The 19960-nt window shown below is 35.6% G+C and overlaps 1 protein-coding gene across 2 annotated transcripts in view; it reads left to right on the plus strand.

Moving 5' to 3' along the window:
• The window catches only part of ASXL3 (ASXL transcriptional regulator 3), a 129475-nt gene that overhangs the window by 95197 nt on the left and 14318 nt on the right, over window positions 1-19960 (plus strand). For both annotated transcript variants that reach the window (XM_015855545.2, XM_015855547.2), the window contains 2 exons: window positions 15050-15146; window positions 15623-15728. In XM_015855545.2, the coding sequence (XP_015711031.1) occupies window positions 15050-15146; window positions 15623-15728 (203 nt within the window). The remainder of the gene's footprint in view (window positions 1-15049; window positions 15147-15622; window positions 15729-19960) is intronic.

Below are 19960 nucleotides of genomic sequence, written 5' to 3' on the forward strand. Positions count from 1 at the left end.
CTGTTTTTCTCTCTTCACCTGCTCAGTATAACTTGATGCTGTCACATCCAAGTTGACTGTGGCACCTTGCAAAGGTTCCCTCTCACTTTGCATTGAAAAAATGCACAGGTCAATGTCATCTAGTGATGTTCTCTGTTCTATTTAAAATAGTTACAATTAATTTGGGAGAAAGTTATATATAAAATATCATTTCAAAACCTCTTTGCTTTTGTATAGGTTAAATCGGCATAATATCATTCAAACAAAAGTAACATTGCACCCAAAAATGCTGCTGCTCCCAGCCACATCAGTGAGTTCTGCAGGGGAGAAGAATGAATACTCTAAAAAAAAAAAAAATCATATACTTGTAGAAGACATGGGGAGAAACCTGGTACATCCTATTCCAACAACTGAAGTTGTTTTTAGTCTTCATATTCAAAAGAATCTAATGTAGTTTTACTGTGTGAGATTTATATTAAAGAGAAGTTAAGCTTTATTTTCACATTTATTTCCTTGTAGAAGTAACCATTTTCCTGTATGCTTTCTTAACTTCATCAGTGCGTTAAGATGATATTTCCAGCATTTTCTTTCTGTTCAGAAATTAGTCCTGTGAGTGTTATTTCATCCCAGCTTTGCTTTACATCTCTTTGTAGAATTACAGGGTAGTAGTAGCTCAGTTGTTACCATTTCATGCTTCAGCTGCCTTTTTCTTCTAATGCCACAACCTTTTAGCTGTCCTTTTCAATTCTCTATCATCAGAAAACTCACTAGTTTTCAAATATTTATTATTATTTTCCTGTACATGTTTGAGTTCTACAGTGAAATTGTTTTAGGGTTATAACAGAAGCACTCAGTTCAGAGGAAAATGCTGAGGGAGAGGGTGAAATATAATGTATCTTTTGCACCTTAGTGTATTTAACAAGCTGTTATACTGATATACCTTTGTGAGCAGTAATTGAAGGTCATTTTCTGCCACATTTCTCCATGACATTTTTTCTTTGGCTTTATTGGTTAATGTGGATTGCACAGGATCATTGTAATCTGCTTTATTTGCACAACTTTGTAGAGTAGTTTAAATATAGCTATCTTATGGACTAAATGGATGGAGAGACTTCAAAACATATGAGCTGCCTTTTCAGTAGAGTTCCTGGTCTCCAATTTCAGATCTCTGCTAGAGAGCATCAAAGTTCAGAGAGGTTACTTCCCCAGCTGGCTCCTCTGTCCTTATGCTCCTTATGCTGCCAGTAAATTCATTTTCTTTTTTCTTTTTTTTTTTTTTTTTTTTTCTTTTTTTCCCGCAAACACAGCTGTATGGATAAGTCTGCACATTTCACATTCATATATTAACAACAAACTTTACATGAAATGAAGACTGAAGGATATTAATTTAAAATCTCTGTTGGCTTTAACTACAGAAATATTCTTTTAGCCTCCTTAGTGCAGTCCAGTGGGGCTCACTGTAATTGCATTCTGATCTGGCTGTTCTGACAGAGGTTGTAATGGAATGCTTGCTCTCTTGTTTGCAGTCACCCTCTGAGGTCCTTCTCAGTATCAGCACTTTTACGTACCTAGAAGTTTTACATCTTTGATTCTCATGTTTTGTTGTTTTCTTTTCTCTGGAGGCTTGGTCACCGTATTTCAGAAGTGTGAACTGGAGTGTTGTTCGTTTTTTTTTTTTCCATCCTGCATCCGTGTTGTTGAAATGTATCCATTTCTGCAAGCTCTTTTCACACTTACAGCATTTCTCACCTTCATGAATGCCTAGTGCAGCAGTGTCAGCAGCTGCATTTGTCTGATACAGTGTTCGACTCAGTATAGCTAGTTAGGGCCCAGCAGTGGTACCATGCCAGCTGGAAGCTTAAGGTCCAGGAGTCATGGCTCTCTCTGCAATATCTTTCCACAAGTCCTTCTGGTTTGTGAGAGCCTTGGGCTCTTATTATTTCTTCAGAATTGAACTAGCGAAGCTTTTGTTCCCCTCTCCTTCCTTCCAAATTTTATCTAGCTTTTAGTGCTTAAAAAGGAGATTTTTGTGCAATACCAGGTCTGTTTACATTTATATAATTACTCGTACTTTAAAAAGAGAAAATAATTGATAAAACCACTCTCTTCCAGTGGGGAAACATTTACACAAATCCCCTTTTTAAAAGACATTCTGCTGGAGCTGTTATGAGAGTGTAACTAATATGTGGACATAAATGGTAACATTCATAGACACAAGGGACTAGCATACTTCAAATTATGTGGCTATTAAGGATGCACTGCATTAATGAAACATCTCAACTGCTCCTTCCTTACAAAATACTAATAAAGGGTAAGAGTTGGCCTACAGTGCCTCCAGTGTTGCCACTGTAGGGCTACACTGGAGCTAATATGGAGAACAAAATGTGCCTCCCAGAGGCTTACAGCGGGTTGGTAGATGGAGGTGCAGTGATAAGAGAGCAAACAGAATTGATCTATCCATGTTTCTGGTGCAATCACTGCCCCTCTTTTCACCCTTACTCTTTTCTATCCTCTTTTCTTCTTCTTGTTCTTCCCCCCCTTCCTTCTTCTCTCTCTCCCTTATTCTCGGTATCTCTATTTACTGATTTTACTTATATTTTCTTGATTTTTTTGCTTGCCGTATCTTTTCATTTTTCCAGATTCATTATTTTCCTTAAATTGTTCGTTTGATTTCTTGCATCTGAGCCCAACCAGATTGCACTGTATTGTCATTTTTGACAATACAGTATATTGGAATGAATATAGCTATCCCACTTGTCTTCTTGATCTAGACAAGGTCTAAATTAACAAGTCACATTTCATTTTGAACATATGTTTGCAATTCTTCCAGTCTTACTTGGCATATTTCCTGCCTTAGTAAAGATCGAAGGTGTCTGTTTTCGTCTTTAAAAGAATCTTCTTCCTTCTCTCATCTTGTTGTCTGAAGCAATTATTCCTGTGGTAGTAGATATTTTCTTTTTTCATCTTTAGATACGTTATTTCTATGTTTAGTCTGGTTGTTTTTTAAAGGACTGAAGTAATATTTAGAATTACTTTCACCATCTGTCTTTGGAATCTGTCTTTCTATTTGCATTCCAGGGCAAACTGTCTGTGCTGTGTTGGTGGTCAGTTTGGAACGATGGAGTTTTACCTAAAAGAATCGATAATCTCATAATCAGGGCTAAATAAAATTTAGCCTTATTCTGCATCAGGTTATACTCTGCTGCTAAAAGGTGAGATGTGTGGAAGGGAGATTACACAGAGCAAACAGTAGCACTCAGAACTCATTGCATCAGAATTGCAATGAGTTGAGAGGCATAGCATAAGCAAGTATTTTTTCCATATTACCTACCTAAAATGTGAAGCTCATGTGACTGAATTTATTGATCTGGGAGCAATTCATAAGTCAGATCCATCTATTGCTGTCTGCTGTATTCCTTTGTGTTGACTATATTTATCTTATAATTATTGTATTTCTCAGCTTTTATATTTTGTGGCCACAACAGAAAAAGGACCATGATAATTGCATATTCTCAGAAGCAGTTTCCTTATTCTCCTACTTTTAACTCAGAATCTCATCCATTGTTTTTGGCTTTAGGTACATGGAGATTGAAGGATAGATTTTTCTTCGAAATGTGTGCATGTATTGTTGTGTTTGAGATGAGCCTCTAAGAGTTCCTTATCTTCAGGCAAAGAAACAGTTGCTATCCTTTTGTGTCTGTGTTTTTGGCAAGTCCTGTTGGGTTTTTGTGTGTGTGTGTTTGGTTTTTTTAGACATTCTGTAGCTTCTATCTGTATTACTTCTTTCATATTCCTACCATCTGTGTCCACAAGAACTGAAAAGAGCATTTCATATTCAATTTGGTAATCAGCAACTCTTCTATTTATTCTCTCCCCCACTTTTTCTTTTCTTCCCATCTTCATTACCATACCGTGCCTTTCTCTGCGTATGTTTTTCTGTCCTTTTTTAGATATATCAAGCCATTTATGAAAGTTTGGTTCTCTTCAGGAAAGACAGACAGGGAAGATGAGAGGATTGGTTGCCCCCCTATTTAAAGGAGCAGTATATACATTTGGAGCTCTTTTATGGGATAAATTACAGTTTGATTGAGAACTTGTGGAGCAGGATCAGAGGAGAGGCCAGTGGCATGGATGACATTGTGATGGGAGTGGGAGTTTGTTAGACCAAGTGATCTAACACAACCCTCATCAATGTATGTAAATATCTGGAGGAAGAATGTGACAGGACCAGAAACTGAAACACGGAATGCATAACTTGTTTACGCTGAAGGTGATGGAGTGTAGAAATCTTGCCCCAACATCTTTGAAAGGTCATGGAGATAACAAAGGTCCCTAGTGACTCGTGTATGAAAATGTTACAACCATCTTCAAAAGAAGCCAAAAGAACCTGGTGTCTTCGTAAACAGGCAAGTTGTATATGAACCAGCAGTGCATCCTGGCAGTAATGGGTCCTTTGCTAGTAGATCTCATTTTATGCCTGGCTTCTGACTTGTAGAAGTTGGTGAACTTGAAATGTATTATGATGCTTTAATAGTACTGCCAGATTGATAGTTTGCTTCAGCTGTCTTCATCTTTTCTGTTCGGGCAGATATTCTGAGACCTAATAATGTCACTAATGTTAACTTTACATAGTTCTTGTTTGTGTTCCAGGCACTGTTTTCATGCCACTTCTGAGTGAAATATGAGTTATCTGTCTCATCTACTGATACTTCCTAAAGCTTAATGAACTCTTTATTTATTTATTTATTTATTTATTGCTATTTTGCTTATAGTACAAGGTTTAAAAGAGTTAATCTGATACCAAGGTGTTCTGTAGTGAGGCAGGTAGATGTTGAAATTTAATGGTGGTAGTGGAGCTTTGGTTTAGGAAAGCATACATAGTTTTCTACTGGAATTAAAGATGTGTGTTTTTTCATTGCTAGTTTCTAAATCGGATTATGTACAACTCAACAGAATCATCTGATTGGTCAACCAGTTTTAAATAAATTAATTAATTAATTAATTAATTAAATCTGTTCTTTAGATATATAATATTAAGTTATCATTTCATTTTGAATACTAAAATTAGCCAATTAACTCCTAAAGCTATGGAAAGAGAAGTATGCAAAAATTTACAAGAACTGTATAAAAAATTAAAATAAAATTCTCAGATTTTAGCTTTTTAATATACAAGACTCAGATTAAATATGAAGAGGAGCAAATTTAATAACAGTGGATTGCTGCATTTTATGAGTAAGCAACTGACCCATAGGAATCTTTTATGTATTAGAAGTTAGTACTGATTTTTTTGGGCAGATTTTATCAGATATAAATAGATGGTTGATGGATATATGTGAATAATGAGTGCACTTGCATCAAATGGACTGAAATATTTATGTAAAATAAAAATTCCCTTTTTTAGTTATATGCCACCTAGGCTAAACAGATACAGCAATCTTTCCTCTGACTGTTTTCCTAGTAATTGACTATTATGGTGTCTCTTGCAAAGCTTCATGATCTTTCCTTGTAATTATCAAGATCAGCTGAACCTCTAATTTTATCTGATGTTGCTACCATATGGTGCCAATCCCATATTGCTAACTGCAGAAAAATTTAGCTTCTTTACTTAACACTGAGTTGTGTAGCAGATACACTGTCATCAGAAATGCAACCATTGTTTAGCAGAGCTTACAGATTTTCTGTGACAACTAAAGCTACTTTTACTTTTTTCTTACTCAAGTGTATTCACACTCATTCTCTATTACAGACTTGCCAACTGCTACAGCATCCATGTAGTTTGGTTACAGTTATCAGAGTCTCTTTGAATGGTATTTGTTTTTTAAGTAGAAAAATGACTTTTAAATAGGTAATAACATATGGAACAGTCAGCAGTATTCTTTAGAAAATGGAGAAACGTTCTCAATGATTTCCATGCTAAAAGTACACGTCACTTCACTTAGAAGTATTTTTCAGATGTGTTAAATTTCAGTTCTGTAGCTGCCAACTATTATTTGACAGGGAAAGCTTTAGCTGTGGAGATCTCCTTCATGTAGTTGGTCATTATCTAAAGTACTGAGCAAGCAAATCTTATTTTATTATTATGTAGAATAAATGCAAGTTTTCTAGAAAACATTGCTACGTACAAAGCATATGAGTGTTTAATCCTACTCTGAAGACCTATAATGAACTCAGATCACTCCAAAAGTAGTGCCTTCTGTTTATTTCCATGGAAACTACTGCAAATACAAAAAAACACAATAACAGTCTTTGTTAGTGTTTTGTAGATAGAATTTGGTCTGTTTTTCAATACAGTCACTACCATTAGCTAATGCTAATAATAAACAAGAACTGTGTGAATTACTTGTAAAAATCTGCATGACGGTTGGGAACATTGGTTGTCTTTCACACCACTGTTGCCATTACTGAAACACACCACCCACTGCTTCACTATGCTCACATCCACTGTTTGGTTTCCATAAATGTTTAGCAAGCTTGAATGAATATCCATGAGTGCAGTTTTCTCAATTTTCTCCTCGTGGAGGAATTCAGTTAGACACCTTTGCTTCATAAGCATTTTCATGTCAGACACCATTCTGTCATGTTGCCCTTCTGCTTCCATCTGTCTCACAGCAGCAGAAGATAATGGAATATTGACAGGAAGGTTCAGCCTCTTCTGCCGTACCACCAACATCCATCTCTGACTTTATGGGCAGCTATAATAAAACATGAGGCATTACTTTTGCAATAGTGTTTTTATTTCCCAATTATATTTTCTGGCTTAATGAGAACTCTTTTCTACAGGGATACCTAACTTGGCCTCAAGAATAGAAGGTGTACAACCTGGCTTCTAATATGCATCCATTATCAACTGCTAGCTAAGGAGTTGATGATGGTTTGAGTATAGTTCCTAGCTATCATGAATGTGAGTGGCTGATATGAGGGTTTCTGTTTGAGAAAGACAAGTCCAGATAGCTACAGTGTGCAAGATAAGCAGGGCCAGAGGACAGTGCTAAGAAGGTACAATGCTCCATGCCATGAAATCTGCTTGAGATGCTTACGAATCAAGTACATTCTAAGGTTTATATACAATTGAGGCAAAGCTAAGCCACTATCTTACAAAATCATGGTGTTTCTGAAAGCCATTCTGTTCAAATGACTTGTTTCAGTAACAGATCATTCACTGTGATCAGTAACTAGATCAGTGACTTGGTTAGAAGGGCATGAAGAGGTCTTGAAGGTAGTGTGAGGATTGACTTACTTACACACATTCCTTTAACAAAGCAGGTTGATAAATGGTCAGAAGAGATAAGCATGCAAGAAAGCTTTTAGTTTTCTTTTTAATTCTGATGTAATTGGTGACAACTTGATATACCACCCTTTAGCTTTGTAAACTGGGACACTGTTACTAATTTATTTTTTCAGTTGTTTAGCATCTTTGATATCTTGGAACAGTAAATATGCATAGAAAGCACAATTCCATCTCCTCTACACCAAGGAAGAATCAACAGTGTCGTATTTTTCTTGATAGATATTGTCTAGAAGAATTTTTGGCTGTCCAGTGATGGAGAACTCACAGTCTTTCAAGTAAAAGTCTAGTGCTTCACAAGTTTTACTATTAGAAAGTTTTATCCTCTCTCTAACCTGAATTTTAAGGATTCTAACCATCTTACTTTTTGTTCAGTTCTATATATACCTAGAGCATGGAGATGACTGGGTTTACATTGCAATAGCCTTCAAGCATGAAGGCTGTAGACTGTGCACTATCTTCCTGTTTCCTTTTCTTGACATGCAGTGCTTGTTAATGCATTCTTTATAGCTTGAGGACCTTCAGCTTGTGATTGGCAACATTTCTCTAATCTGGAGTTTATACCTGTTCTCAATTACAAATTCAATTCAAAATTGAATGTTTAACCCAGCTCAGATGGTAAGTAACAACAAGTGGAGGATAACTGATTTCCATGTTTACACAATACTCTTCTTCATAACTTCCAGTGTGGTGCTTACCTTTACAACTGTCTACCAAGGTTGAGTTATATTCAATTCATGATCACCCTGTGTTTTCATAAGCCACAAATCCTTATCTACAAAAGCATTGCATAGCCACTTAGTTTCTCCAATTTTGTATTTCTTTGCTTATGTATTTCTACAATAATGAGGACCTTTGCATTTACTGCTATTACAATACCCTACTTATCACCATTGTTTTCAGTTTTAAAATCTATCAAGACAGTTCTGAATTTCAGTTTACACTCAGTCCATCTCAGACTTACATCATTAGCGTATTTCTAACTTTTTTAAATCATGTCTCTGTAATAAAGCTTTCTAGTTGATAATAAGTGAACTGCAGTTAACTAAGAAAGGTTTTCTGAGTAGTTCTGCTGCCGCTTAATGGTAGTTTATATATCCTAGATTCCTTAAGAAAATGTCATGTGACACAATATTGTTAAGATACACAGCTTGTGCTATTTCTCTTCTACCATGAGGCCTTTTATGCTGCCAGAAAGAAAATAGATTGACTTGACATGATCTGTTGTTGACAAATCTGTGTTGGCTGTTGCTCAACTTGTATTAACATCCAGACAGTTTTTTATAGTCTGATATCTTGTGCTTTAAAGATTGCACATACTCTCTAGATCTTGCAAAGAGAGAGAGTAAGAAAGAGGTACTTAGCTATAGACTTTTTGTATTAATTTAGATGAGTTGTATGTATCATAGAATCATAGAATCCTTAGAGTTGGAAGGAACCTTTAAAAATCATTCAGTCGAATTCCCCTGCAATGAACAGGGGCAAACACAGCTTGATCATGTTGCCCTAAGCCTGATCCAGCCTTGGATACATTCCAACAAGTCTATGTGTCTCCTATACTGAGGACTCCACATTTGGATGCAGTACTCCAGGTGAAGTCTCACCAGCGCAAAGTAGAGGGGCAGGATCACCTCCCTCGCCCTGCTGGCCACGCTTCTTTCAATGCAGACCAAGATACAGTTCGCTTTCTGGGCGCTGAGGGCACATTACTGGGTCACATCCAGTTTCCCATTCAGAAGTACCCCGGGGTCTTTTATTGGCAGGGCTGTGCTCAATCCCTTTGTCCCCCAGCTCAATCAGTAGGGGATATTGCCTTGACCCACGTGCAAGACCTTGCACTTGAATTTATCAAACTTCTTGATAAATTCACTGCTCAAGCCTGCCTAGGTCCCTCTGGATGGCACCCAGTCCCTCTGGTGTGTCAACCACACCCTTCAGTTTGGTGTCATCAGCAAACCTGCTGAGGGTGCACTTGACCATAGATTACTAGATGTAATCTAGTACCAAGCTGCTTCTTCAAAAGAATGTAGGTCCCCTGTAGATTTTGTCTCATATTCACCCAGAATCAATCAATATGAATGATTTAGGACACCCTTGGACATTTCAAAAAAGAATGAGATATCTCTGTATAGGCTACAGAGATCTCCTGAAGTCCTTGGTCTGTAAGTGAATAGCTATGCTTATTGCTCTTTCTTCACTCAGGTGATACCTGTGTGCTGTATATGTAAAGCTAAATTATATGTTTCAACAAGTGTCACAGACCCTCTTCAGCGTTCCATGGATTCTGAAATCTGATTTTTAACATTTCTGATGTAGATTCACAATAAGGCATTTAGGAGGCTGGTCCACCAAGCCAATCCGATTTGAATACAATTAAGTTTTCAGCTCCTTGCTTATTCAGGGCTGAGCTGTTATCCTTCTATTGATGGTATTTATTCTTTTAAGCACCTGGTATTAAGATGAGTGCAATAAAAGGTGTTATGAGCATTAGCTAAGTTCGTGCATCCCTCCAGTTTTTGCACTGTGTTGCATGGTGAACTAACATTTTTTCATCATCTTCTTGCTACTAATGTGCTTACAGAATTATTTCTTTTAGAGACTGATATGTTTCTTGCCAACTGCATCTCATTTTGGCCCTTTGTAACCTGTCTACTGTGGTATTCTTGGTTAGTAACTTGAGCTAATTTTTGTTACTTGCAAGCTGCAAGATCAACAGTGGGTTTTTCACTAAAACAGTGTGTTCTCCTTATGCAGTCCCCATTGTTCCTTTTCAGGATGCTTTGCACTTGGTCAGTATTGTTTATTTAAAAAACTGTGAGGTTTCTCTAACACCATTTTTCACTTGCACAGAGTTCTAGATGGATTCTACCAACTAATTCTGGATTTGTGAAAATATGCCTAATTGGAACACATTTTTTTAGTCTACTGTCATTAGCATTTTCCTTCTTTTTCCAAACAAACTTTACTGTTTTATAGTACTATGAGTCATATGAATTACCAGATTTCCATTTTGCCCATTAAGTCAAAATGTTGATTGTCAACTAAATCTTCTTCCAAGTCCTCCTACGTATCATTTATAATTCTTGCATTAATGTTCAACTGTTAGAGGCTGAGCTAAGTTTACCACTGCTATCATATTAGTTCCTTCTTTAACCTCCTTCTATAAATAAGCTTAGTCTTCACAATGATGCACAGTGCAGTATTTTATATCTAGTAGTTTATGTGTTTTGTTTTTTCTTTTTCCAGTCTTTCACGTTGATTTATTTTGAAGTGTATCTCACAAGTAGGCTTTAATAGTCATTCTTGCTCATATAATTGGGCTACATGTATATAAAAACTGCAGTAAGATGTGGAGGAATTGTCCACAGTGTCTTCACAGCATATTTCTTTTCTCTGTGAGGGCTCTTTTCTGTCTTTGCTTACCTATTGCCATATGTCTAAATATTCTTAAATATCACCTCATGGGAGAGGGTGCCAAAGCCATTCTGTCCATAACACCTATTCTACCATTCCCAATATATATCTGAGGATCTTCATTTGTTAAAAGTGTGTGCATATTGACACTGTTTTTACATCTGTTCTGAAAATTCCAATAATTTTTTTAGCAGATTTGACAGTAATTTGTTTTATCATTTAGGGTTTCTGTGGAGCTACTGAGTATCCAGTACACTACATATTTCTGCTGACGTTGTCTTGGACTTCAGATTATTGGGAGGAGGGTGGTGTTTTGTGCTGTCTAGCATAGGTAGCAAATGCAGAGGAGAAATAATGGGAAGTAGATGTGGATAGAAAAATTACCAGTTTCTTGGTATGTTTTTTACTTTTTAATGCTTTGTAATGTAAACAGATGTTGAGTTTTAGCAGATATGTTTTTGAGTTGGGTTATTTTTTGTTAGCTTTCAATTAAAAAGTGGAAATATTAAAGCCATTATGAATTCTGCATATAAATATTAGTTTTAAGACATAATTCTACCATTGTGCTTAGTTAGAATTTAAGGTTCAACAGAATAAGGCATAAAGTTTTCAAGAAATGTTTGTTATTCCAGGTCATTAACACACTCTCTCTGTTGGACGACATTTTTAAATAACATAAAACTTAATAGTGTATTTTAGAACTTCTCTTGGCATGTTTCTGCAAAGTCTAATTTAGACCTACTGCTTAATTGTACTGTTTGCTTGTCAGAGTATAGAGAAGTAAATACAGCCTTTGGCTTCAATAAATTTTGGCTTCTACTTTTTTTTTTTTTTTTTTTTTTGGCTAAAGTAAAAATATATTCTCTCAGTGAGATAAGACTTCAACAGAGGCAATGTTAATTAATCCTGTAGGAAGAATACCTGTTGGTCTTTCCAGGTTTAACAGAGCAGAAAAAAATGTTGGCCTGACTTCACACAACCAGCTTATTGAGGAAAGGACCAGAGCATCTCTGTTAGTATCATTGTTTCTTGTTGACAAGCATTTAATTCCCTGGTGTTTTGCTTTTATTTAGTAACTAGATTTACAGTTGTTAGTTCTGTGTCTGCTCAGACTTGTCTGTTTTTGGTTGCAGATTTTTTATTTCTTTTTCCGGCTTAGAATCTTTAAATGAATCAAAAATAGCTAAAAGGTTGGCCTTAATTTAATTGATGGGTTGGTTTTTTATCCTTCATTTGGTAGTGGATCTAGCTTTCTTAAAACAATTTGAAAATTTCTGTCTCATTCATTTATTTCTTCAGCCATCGAGTTCCTTTAGGTTTGTTTGTTGTCAACCCTTTCTCATTCAGCTTTAACAATTTCTGAGCACATCACTGAGGACAGTCAACTCTGTATTTCCTGCTTTTTTTTTTTTTTCTTTTTTTTTTCCAAGAAGAAATTATGTCTGCTTTGAATTAATTTGTTAACTTATGTGTTGATTTAAGGGGATTCCAAATCCTGTTGGATTTGCAAGTTTAGTCCTGTTACATTTAACTAGAATTCTCAGCCTCTCCGTTTTGAATTTATTTGGTATCTTTTGCCCTAAATTATGTGTTCCAAGCCTATGTACTGATGTCTGCTTTCAACATTCCTCCATAGCATTTTAATCTGAAATGGTTATTTCATATTATGTTATAGAAGACCACTGGAAGCTTCTCCTCTAATTAATTATTGTTTTTCAACCTGTATCATTACATGGTACATGATACATGATAGTTTTTTTCCTGTGGTTCTGTTTCTTTTTCCCTCCATAAGTACTTATTCCTTATTACTAACAACATTTTACCTGTGATCCTGCCAACATTTTATTTCAGTTCAGAAGTTCCAGTCTCTTTTTCTATTATGTGGTCTAGATAACCTTTCTGACATTTATTTTGAAGTTTGCATTGCCTATTTCACCCCGTGTAAGATGCTATCAGAAATATAGCACTTTTTGCAATTGTATTAGTTAATATACTGAAATATGCAGTATCTCTTTCTATAAGCCTTGCTCTCACACCCTTGTGAAAACAGACAATGAAGCTAATGCTATTCTTCTTACATTCATATGGTAGTCTAACTTTGCAATCTTCTTAATGCTCTTGATTTATGCAGCCTAGTGAAATAGCTTGATGATACTTGGTTTAGTTTCTTGCCATCTAAAGGTTAATTGCTGCTGAAAATCAGCATTCTCCTTCAACCACGTGCAGTCCATTACATCTTTGCATGAGATCTAATGATCATAGGACCTTAGAATAAGTTGCATCATCTTGCTGGTTTAATAGAAAAATAGTGTATGTGAATTATTACTTTCCTATGCAATTTGTTGTTCTGACTCATAATACGAATGCACAGTTTACCACTAGCTGAGCAGAGGGGTTTCAGGAAGACCAGAGGTAACCTGCAGTTACACAAGGTTAAATTTTAAAAAAATGTGTCTGTATTACCCTTACCTGAAAAACAGTCAGAATTTGGGATGAAAATTGGAGTTTATTGAAGTTTGGAGTAGAATCTACATTGATACAAGTGGGTGTCACTATTTCATCACCTTTAATGTTGAAGTTTAGGTAGCTTCAGCACCTCTCTTTAGGAAACAAAAAATTGTTTAGTAACTTTTGATTCCTGTCCTTCCTCTGTTATCGCACTGATTTAATTTCCTGATGCTTCTGCTGCACACTTCACCATTTCTTTCCAGTTTTTCTTCGGTTTTATCTTTAGTTGTAGCCACCCTGTAGTTAATGCGGTCCCACAGCTCACACTGTGTGAAGCGCAGAGGCATTATTTATCCACCTTAACTGACTCATGTCCTATAACTTGTTGGCAAAGCAGTGGCATATAAGGAGGCTGCTTTGGCAGGGAGGTTGGACTCAATGATCTCTCGAGGTCCCTTCCAACCTCTACAATTCTGTGATTCTGTGTGATTCTGTGATACAGCAGGAGATCACAGGCAGCAGCTCTGTATGTGTGTCCTGCTGAGGGGCACATTCACATAGGGTTTTCTGTCTGTAATCAAATACATTTTGCATTGCCTGTTTCATATGAGACTACTATGGAACAGTATGTGAGCTAGGCAATGAGTAAATTCTACCAGTTCTTATCCAACAAATAGTCCAGACTTCATACCCATATTTCTCCAATTTAGAGATAAAGATGCAGTGCAAGACCGTATCAAAGGCTTTTCAGAAGTCCAGGTAGATGATATCACTTGCTCTGCCTTTGTCACTTGATTGTGGAACGCCATCAGATTGATCAGGCATGATCTGCCCTTGGTGAAGCCATGCTGGATGTCTCAAATCACATTATCAAAGGCTATTCAGAAAGCAAGGGCAGCGTGATCTGGGAAAGAAAATGTTCAATGAGGGAAACATGCTTAAATATCCTGAAGTGTTTGTGGCACGTCTACTTCTTTCTGACTCTGGTTTGGAACAGGTGCTGTGAGTTAAGGGAATATTACTTATCTGAAATATGCATTAATATACTGTTAATTTGATGTCTTTCAGTACTAGATCACAAATGATGTTTTCAAGTATTAACCTGTTAGTAGCCTAAAATGTAGAATGACCTTTATTTATGAATTTGTGTTTGTAGTCTGCCTGTTGTCCTAGTAATTTGTTTTATTTAGTTTTTTCTGTTATTAAAATTATTTCAAATGCTTATTAGAATTCCCTCAGAAGTCAAATATATCCCCAGAAACTGAAAATCAACTTGTATGATAAAAAAGATCAATATTTGGATTGATTTTTAAAACTATTCCAGAAAATATTGCAATTGATACTTTTAATGGTTTTATGTCATTGAATGGTTGACAGATGTAAGAAGTGAAATAATTATAATGTTGTTCCAGAGTTTTGATGCTTGTAAAATTAGATGAATACCTGTTTTAACTTATTTTTTAAGGTTACTCATCATCCACTTACATAGCTAACATGAATGTTCATAAAACTGAGAAACAGAGCAAAGTTCTTTTGTCATTATCTTTAATTGGTTTTGTACCATATTTCAGGAAGATGCACAAGTACAATAATGATCTTGATTTCTGACTGTGCACCACAGTTCCAGACATCTGAGGCTCAAGATAGAGAGCTGTGATTGAAACAAGTCAGTTGTAAACTCAGTTATCATTGGTAATAGTGAAGACTGATTACAGCTGAAGAGAGCACACTGATGTAGGATTAGTCCATTTGTTCTTACAGTAACTATAATGAAAAACATGTTTTAGTAGTAGTAGATTATTTCCTTTGTTATTTCCACTTTCTATCCATCCCAGCTTCCCTTAATTGGAATTCCTTTTCTATGTAATCTTAGTTGACCCTATTTCTGACAGTATCTCTTGCTACCATTGGCTTATTTTCTAGATGGGAAGTGATGGAGTTTTGCGCCTCAGTAGTTCTGCTCTAAACAATGAATTCTTCGCATATGCAGCACAAGGGTGGAAACAACGATTGGCTGAAGGTAACTCTTTATTTGCTCTCAGATTTACCAAAGATTAATTATTTTCAAGAGACAAGCCACCATTTCTCCATTTGAGAAATACTTTTAAAAGGGAAAGTGAAATGCAATGGAAATTTAGGGAAATGAACATTGCTAATTCCATTTTGAATTTAGTCTACATTATCACAACTGGCTGTGATGTTTTTTCTGACCATTAATAAGAAGAAAAAGACAACACATTTTCATCACTGCCAAACCTTGAAAACATAAATGCATGTGACTAAATTCCACCAATATAGTTTCAAAATAGTTAACTTACATGGTAAAACCAGTCTTGCTACTTCACACTCACTTTTGTTTTTCAGTGTATTCATTGGAGATTGTTGGCTGACTGTATCAGAAATCACTGTACATTATCTGTGTAGCTGTAATTTATAATTATATGTGAAACTAATTATCCGCAACTTTTATTCCACATGTTAGTATTTGTTTTCTAGGAGAATTTACTCCAGAAATGCAGTTGCGCATCAGACAAGAGATGGAAAAAGAAAAGAAAACAGAGCCTTGGAAAGAAAAATTCTTTGAAAGGTTTTATGGTGAAAAGTAAGTATTGAAGCAAATAAAAGCTTTTTTTTTTTTTTTTCTTTTTTCCATTTTCTTTTAGGAGCAAATGAAAATATAATTCTCTGCTTCACATAGCACAGTCATATGCTGTAAAACTTAATAAAGTGGTTATCAAAGGCATCATTCCCTGATATAAGAAGTTGTGTGTAGAATTATGGTGGCACGTCTACACTTGCATTACAATTACATTTTTTAAGGTTTGTAACTCATCCATAAAAATTCATTTCAAGGAAGGCTTAAGACACAAGGCTCAGGCATGTGAGTATTTTTTAATTATCTTTTAAAAGATGAGATTAGGTCTGTTCTCCCTGCAAAATATAAATACAGCTTCTTCAGACTAGAAGACTAGTAGAAATGTTTCTTTGTTTTTTTAAGCCCTTTCATTTTTTCTGTTAGTTGTAATTTTTTTAATCAAATAATTCTTCTTAGTGTTTGACAGAGATGGCCTTTCCTGCAGAATGTACAGCAGAAGGAATACTGGACAGTCATATGAAAATGACGTCTAATTTTAGAAGTGATATGTGCAGAATAAATAGATGCCCATAATTGGCTAAAATGAATTAGATGTTATTGCTCCAGGTGCTGCACTGCGCAGTCAGCATGATTTGATTGAAGCAGAGATGGCATTCTGCAGAAGCGTAACATTTAGTCCTTAATTCTGCATAAAGAATCAGAATTTCAAAGAGATTCACATCTTTTTAAAATTATAAAATCTTCCTTTTGAAATTTGTTTTTAAAAAGTTAATCTGTCCATCCCTTAAATCAGACTTCAATTTGAAACACCTATTAAAAATCTTAATCATAATAAAATAATTTAAAGCTACTATTTTTTTTATTTTCATATATGAATAAATGGAATTTATAAATTACACATAGTAGCCAAAATGTGCCAAAGGAACCTCACATGAGATTTCTTAGCTTTGTTATTAGATGCTCTTTGCTTGAGAAATCTGAGGCACCGGAAAACCTGAGTATGAGCGGTTGACTTAAAGATGAGGCATTTAACTGAAATGCTTCTGTAGTAACAGTGCTACTTCTCACAATCCAGCGCTTTGGCCTATTAGGAAACATGGTGAAAACATGGAGGGAAACAGTTACATTTTAATATTTTATTTTTCAAACCTTTCTAGGTGCTTCCTCCAAGTGTGAATACAATGTCATCTTTAAAAACTACACAATGTTATCTTTAAAAATAATGAAGATTCTAGGTCTTAACACTGAGATTTCATTACTGTAAAGTGCTTCATTTCTTAAAAGTTTTGAGACCTCGATTTATTGATTCATGTAGTATCAGAAAGTATTTATTAGGTTTTTAGGTAAGGGCTTTTCATTATGTGTATCAAGACAAGTCAGTTACCGTCTCCTTATGAAGGAAAAGGCTGTGTAATGTATTAACAAAGGACCTTCCACAGTTAGAAGTTTAGTAAGAGCAAAGTTCTATTTGAAGACTGTTGTGAAGACAAGACACAAATAACTGTCATATGCACAGACAATGATACTCTGAATTTTACAGAGCCAGCAGTCCTGCTGTGCCTGCTGAATGCTGGACACTGTAATGGTTGGCAGATAATTACTCAGTCTGCAGTGATATGTGTCACTTGGGAAGATAGGTTCCTGACATCAGCATTGTTATGCAAAATGTCATATTGCACATAATTCCCCTTTCTGACTAGAGCATTGAATGTGTTTCCCCCTACCCTTTCTCTGACTTACATTATTTGACTCTCATGCTTCTCCTTGGTTAATATGTAGGCAGCTTCTACTTCTTTGCTGCTTGGCCAGTAGTAATTATTCTTCCCATTATTTACTGTCTCTTTGGTAACTTTCTGCTGCTTTCACCCTGTAAAAGTTCTCTTGCCTTTTTTTGACTTTGTAAACTTGGTTCAAATATAATTGGGCTTCATCTATTTTCAGTCATGTTGATTCAACTGAAGTAGCAGATTTTTGAAACTTCCTGAGCTATTTCTCAGATTACTCGTCTCTCTTTCAGTCTAACTTACTTTCCAATCAATCTGGAATCTTGCTCTGACTTCAGCTAATTTGATCTTTAAATATTCCATAACTTATTAAATTTTCACCTCATACCTAGAGGAGGATCATTCATAGATGCAGAGACTTTGGAAAACAGTTTTACATGGCATTCAATGGCTCTAGAGTGCTTCTTTCATTTAGGCTCTGTGCATTATGATTTTTTTGTGTGTGTTTATCTCTCTGCCCAGGCTGTTTATCATGGGACTGCCAGTTGTAGTTTACTTCCATCAATTTATGCTCTCATTCCATTTTCTCATGACTGTTGATTTTCCTCTCATGGACTTACTTTAAAAAACAGAAACTTCATTCTGCAGTCATTTGTCCAGGATTAGCTGATATTGCCAGAAATTTGTATTCTTCTGGTTTACGTCCCTAGGACTACAAGTGCTATGTTCTGTTGTCTCAATATACAATTTCCTTTCCCAGTCTTGAGTGTGATACCTGTCAGGATAGTGCTGCCAGCTCATTGAATCAAAGGTTTAATTTTGGGCAGACCTCTTCTAAATATTATTCCTGATTTTAAAACCTTCATTAATTTTCTTTAATTTTCTGTTGTACTACTTATCACAACACTGGAGTATCAGCATCTGTATATCCTTGAGTAGCTGTTTGTGTATTTTACTGCTTGATAACTGTCTGCTTTTACTTTATCAAGTGAATCCTGTTCTTATCAGCAATTTCAGTAATGGCTGTTCTTGTATTTCTCTACTCTTTTACAAAGTTTGAGTGTCTGTTTCTCTAAGGAGGAAGACAGATCAGCTGTTTATCTTGCAATCTGGGATTGCCTTAAACATCCTGACCTTGAGCCTTCTTCTTTTGAAAGTATTTTTTCCTTCACGGCAATATCTTCTTCAAAATAGTGATATTTCCAGTACTGCATAAAACTGATTGAGATTCAGTGTTTGTTCCGCTGACCTTAATCCTACATTCTTATTTTTCTATACTCCTTCCTTTTTGATATATTACTTGAGTGTATGTATTTGTGCAGTGCCCATGTGGCAGTTGCATTGACCTTTATTGTGTAATTCATTCCTTTGCTGTCTTTTCATTCTCTAACTATAATTATCAGGCAATATCTTCTGTGATGTAAGCTTGCCAGAGAAAGAATAACAGTGGCTCAGTTTTCTGTAATGCACTGTATTTTCCCCCTCGTTATTTTCAAATTTATACACCTATTCCCAGGTAAATTAAACTTTACTCACCTAAACTTAAAATCTAAGTTTAGACTGTATAGGGATTCTATAGTCTATATAGAAGAGAGACACATCTTCAGAAATGAATTCAATGTGGGGAATGTAAATTAGCTGTTCTGAATTGCTCTCTAGAGGATCCTCCCTTGGTGTGTTGATGGCACAGGGAGACTTTGTGCATATTAACTGACTAGCACTAGTCAATATTAATAACAACCCTGAGAGTGCTTTTTTGGGTACCATTTCCAGGCTGTGGATTTTCTTTTATACACCAGTCAGCGTGAATAATGCATCCAATCAGTATTTTTTTTAAAGCATATTCACAGATTGCATCTTTTTACGTATTCCTTATGTTATTTCATATATATGGACCTTTGTGATCTCTATTTCTCTGGCTGCCCATTGGTATGTTCTCCTGCTTCCATAGTATTTGAATATTTTTCATGCTCGCTTATTGCCATATTGTTATTGAGTTACTTTGTTTGGGATTAAAATGAGAACAGAGATCAAACTCCTCTTGATCAGATTTTAAGACATGATAACTTTTTAAGTCCTCCAACCAGGCTTTTGTGTATTTTCTACTGTTGTCGAATCACTCAAGCACAAAGTTTGTTTGGATGATCTCACTGAAGGTGCTGAAGACCTGTTCTGCTGTCCATAGCAGGAAATGAGGATGTAAGAGTACAAATGTTTTTTTTAAAATAACCACTTTTTTTAGCCATTGAGTTTTCTTTTGATTTTATTCTTTTTCTTTCTGTTGAAGCAATAAAAAAGTATTAAAAGTGTGGTTTCAGGAACGAAGGTAAGTGGATCTTCAGAAGGCAGCTATACAAAGGAAGGCAGTTTTTTGCACTTCATTGCAAAAATGAATACATTCATTATAAATATGTCTCCTTTTATCTCCTTAGGAATGTTATTTTTAATTACAGTGAAATCAATTGAATAGCATATATGTAGAAATGTTTATTTACGAATAGTTTTTATCCTAGA

The sequence above is a fragment of the Coturnix japonica genome, chromosome 2 (genome assembly GCF_001577835.2).
Source record: "Coturnix japonica isolate 7356 chromosome 2, Coturnix japonica 2.1, whole genome shotgun sequence".
In the NCBI taxonomy this organism is placed as follows: domain Eukaryota; kingdom Metazoa; phylum Chordata; class Aves; order Galliformes; family Phasianidae; genus Coturnix; species Coturnix japonica.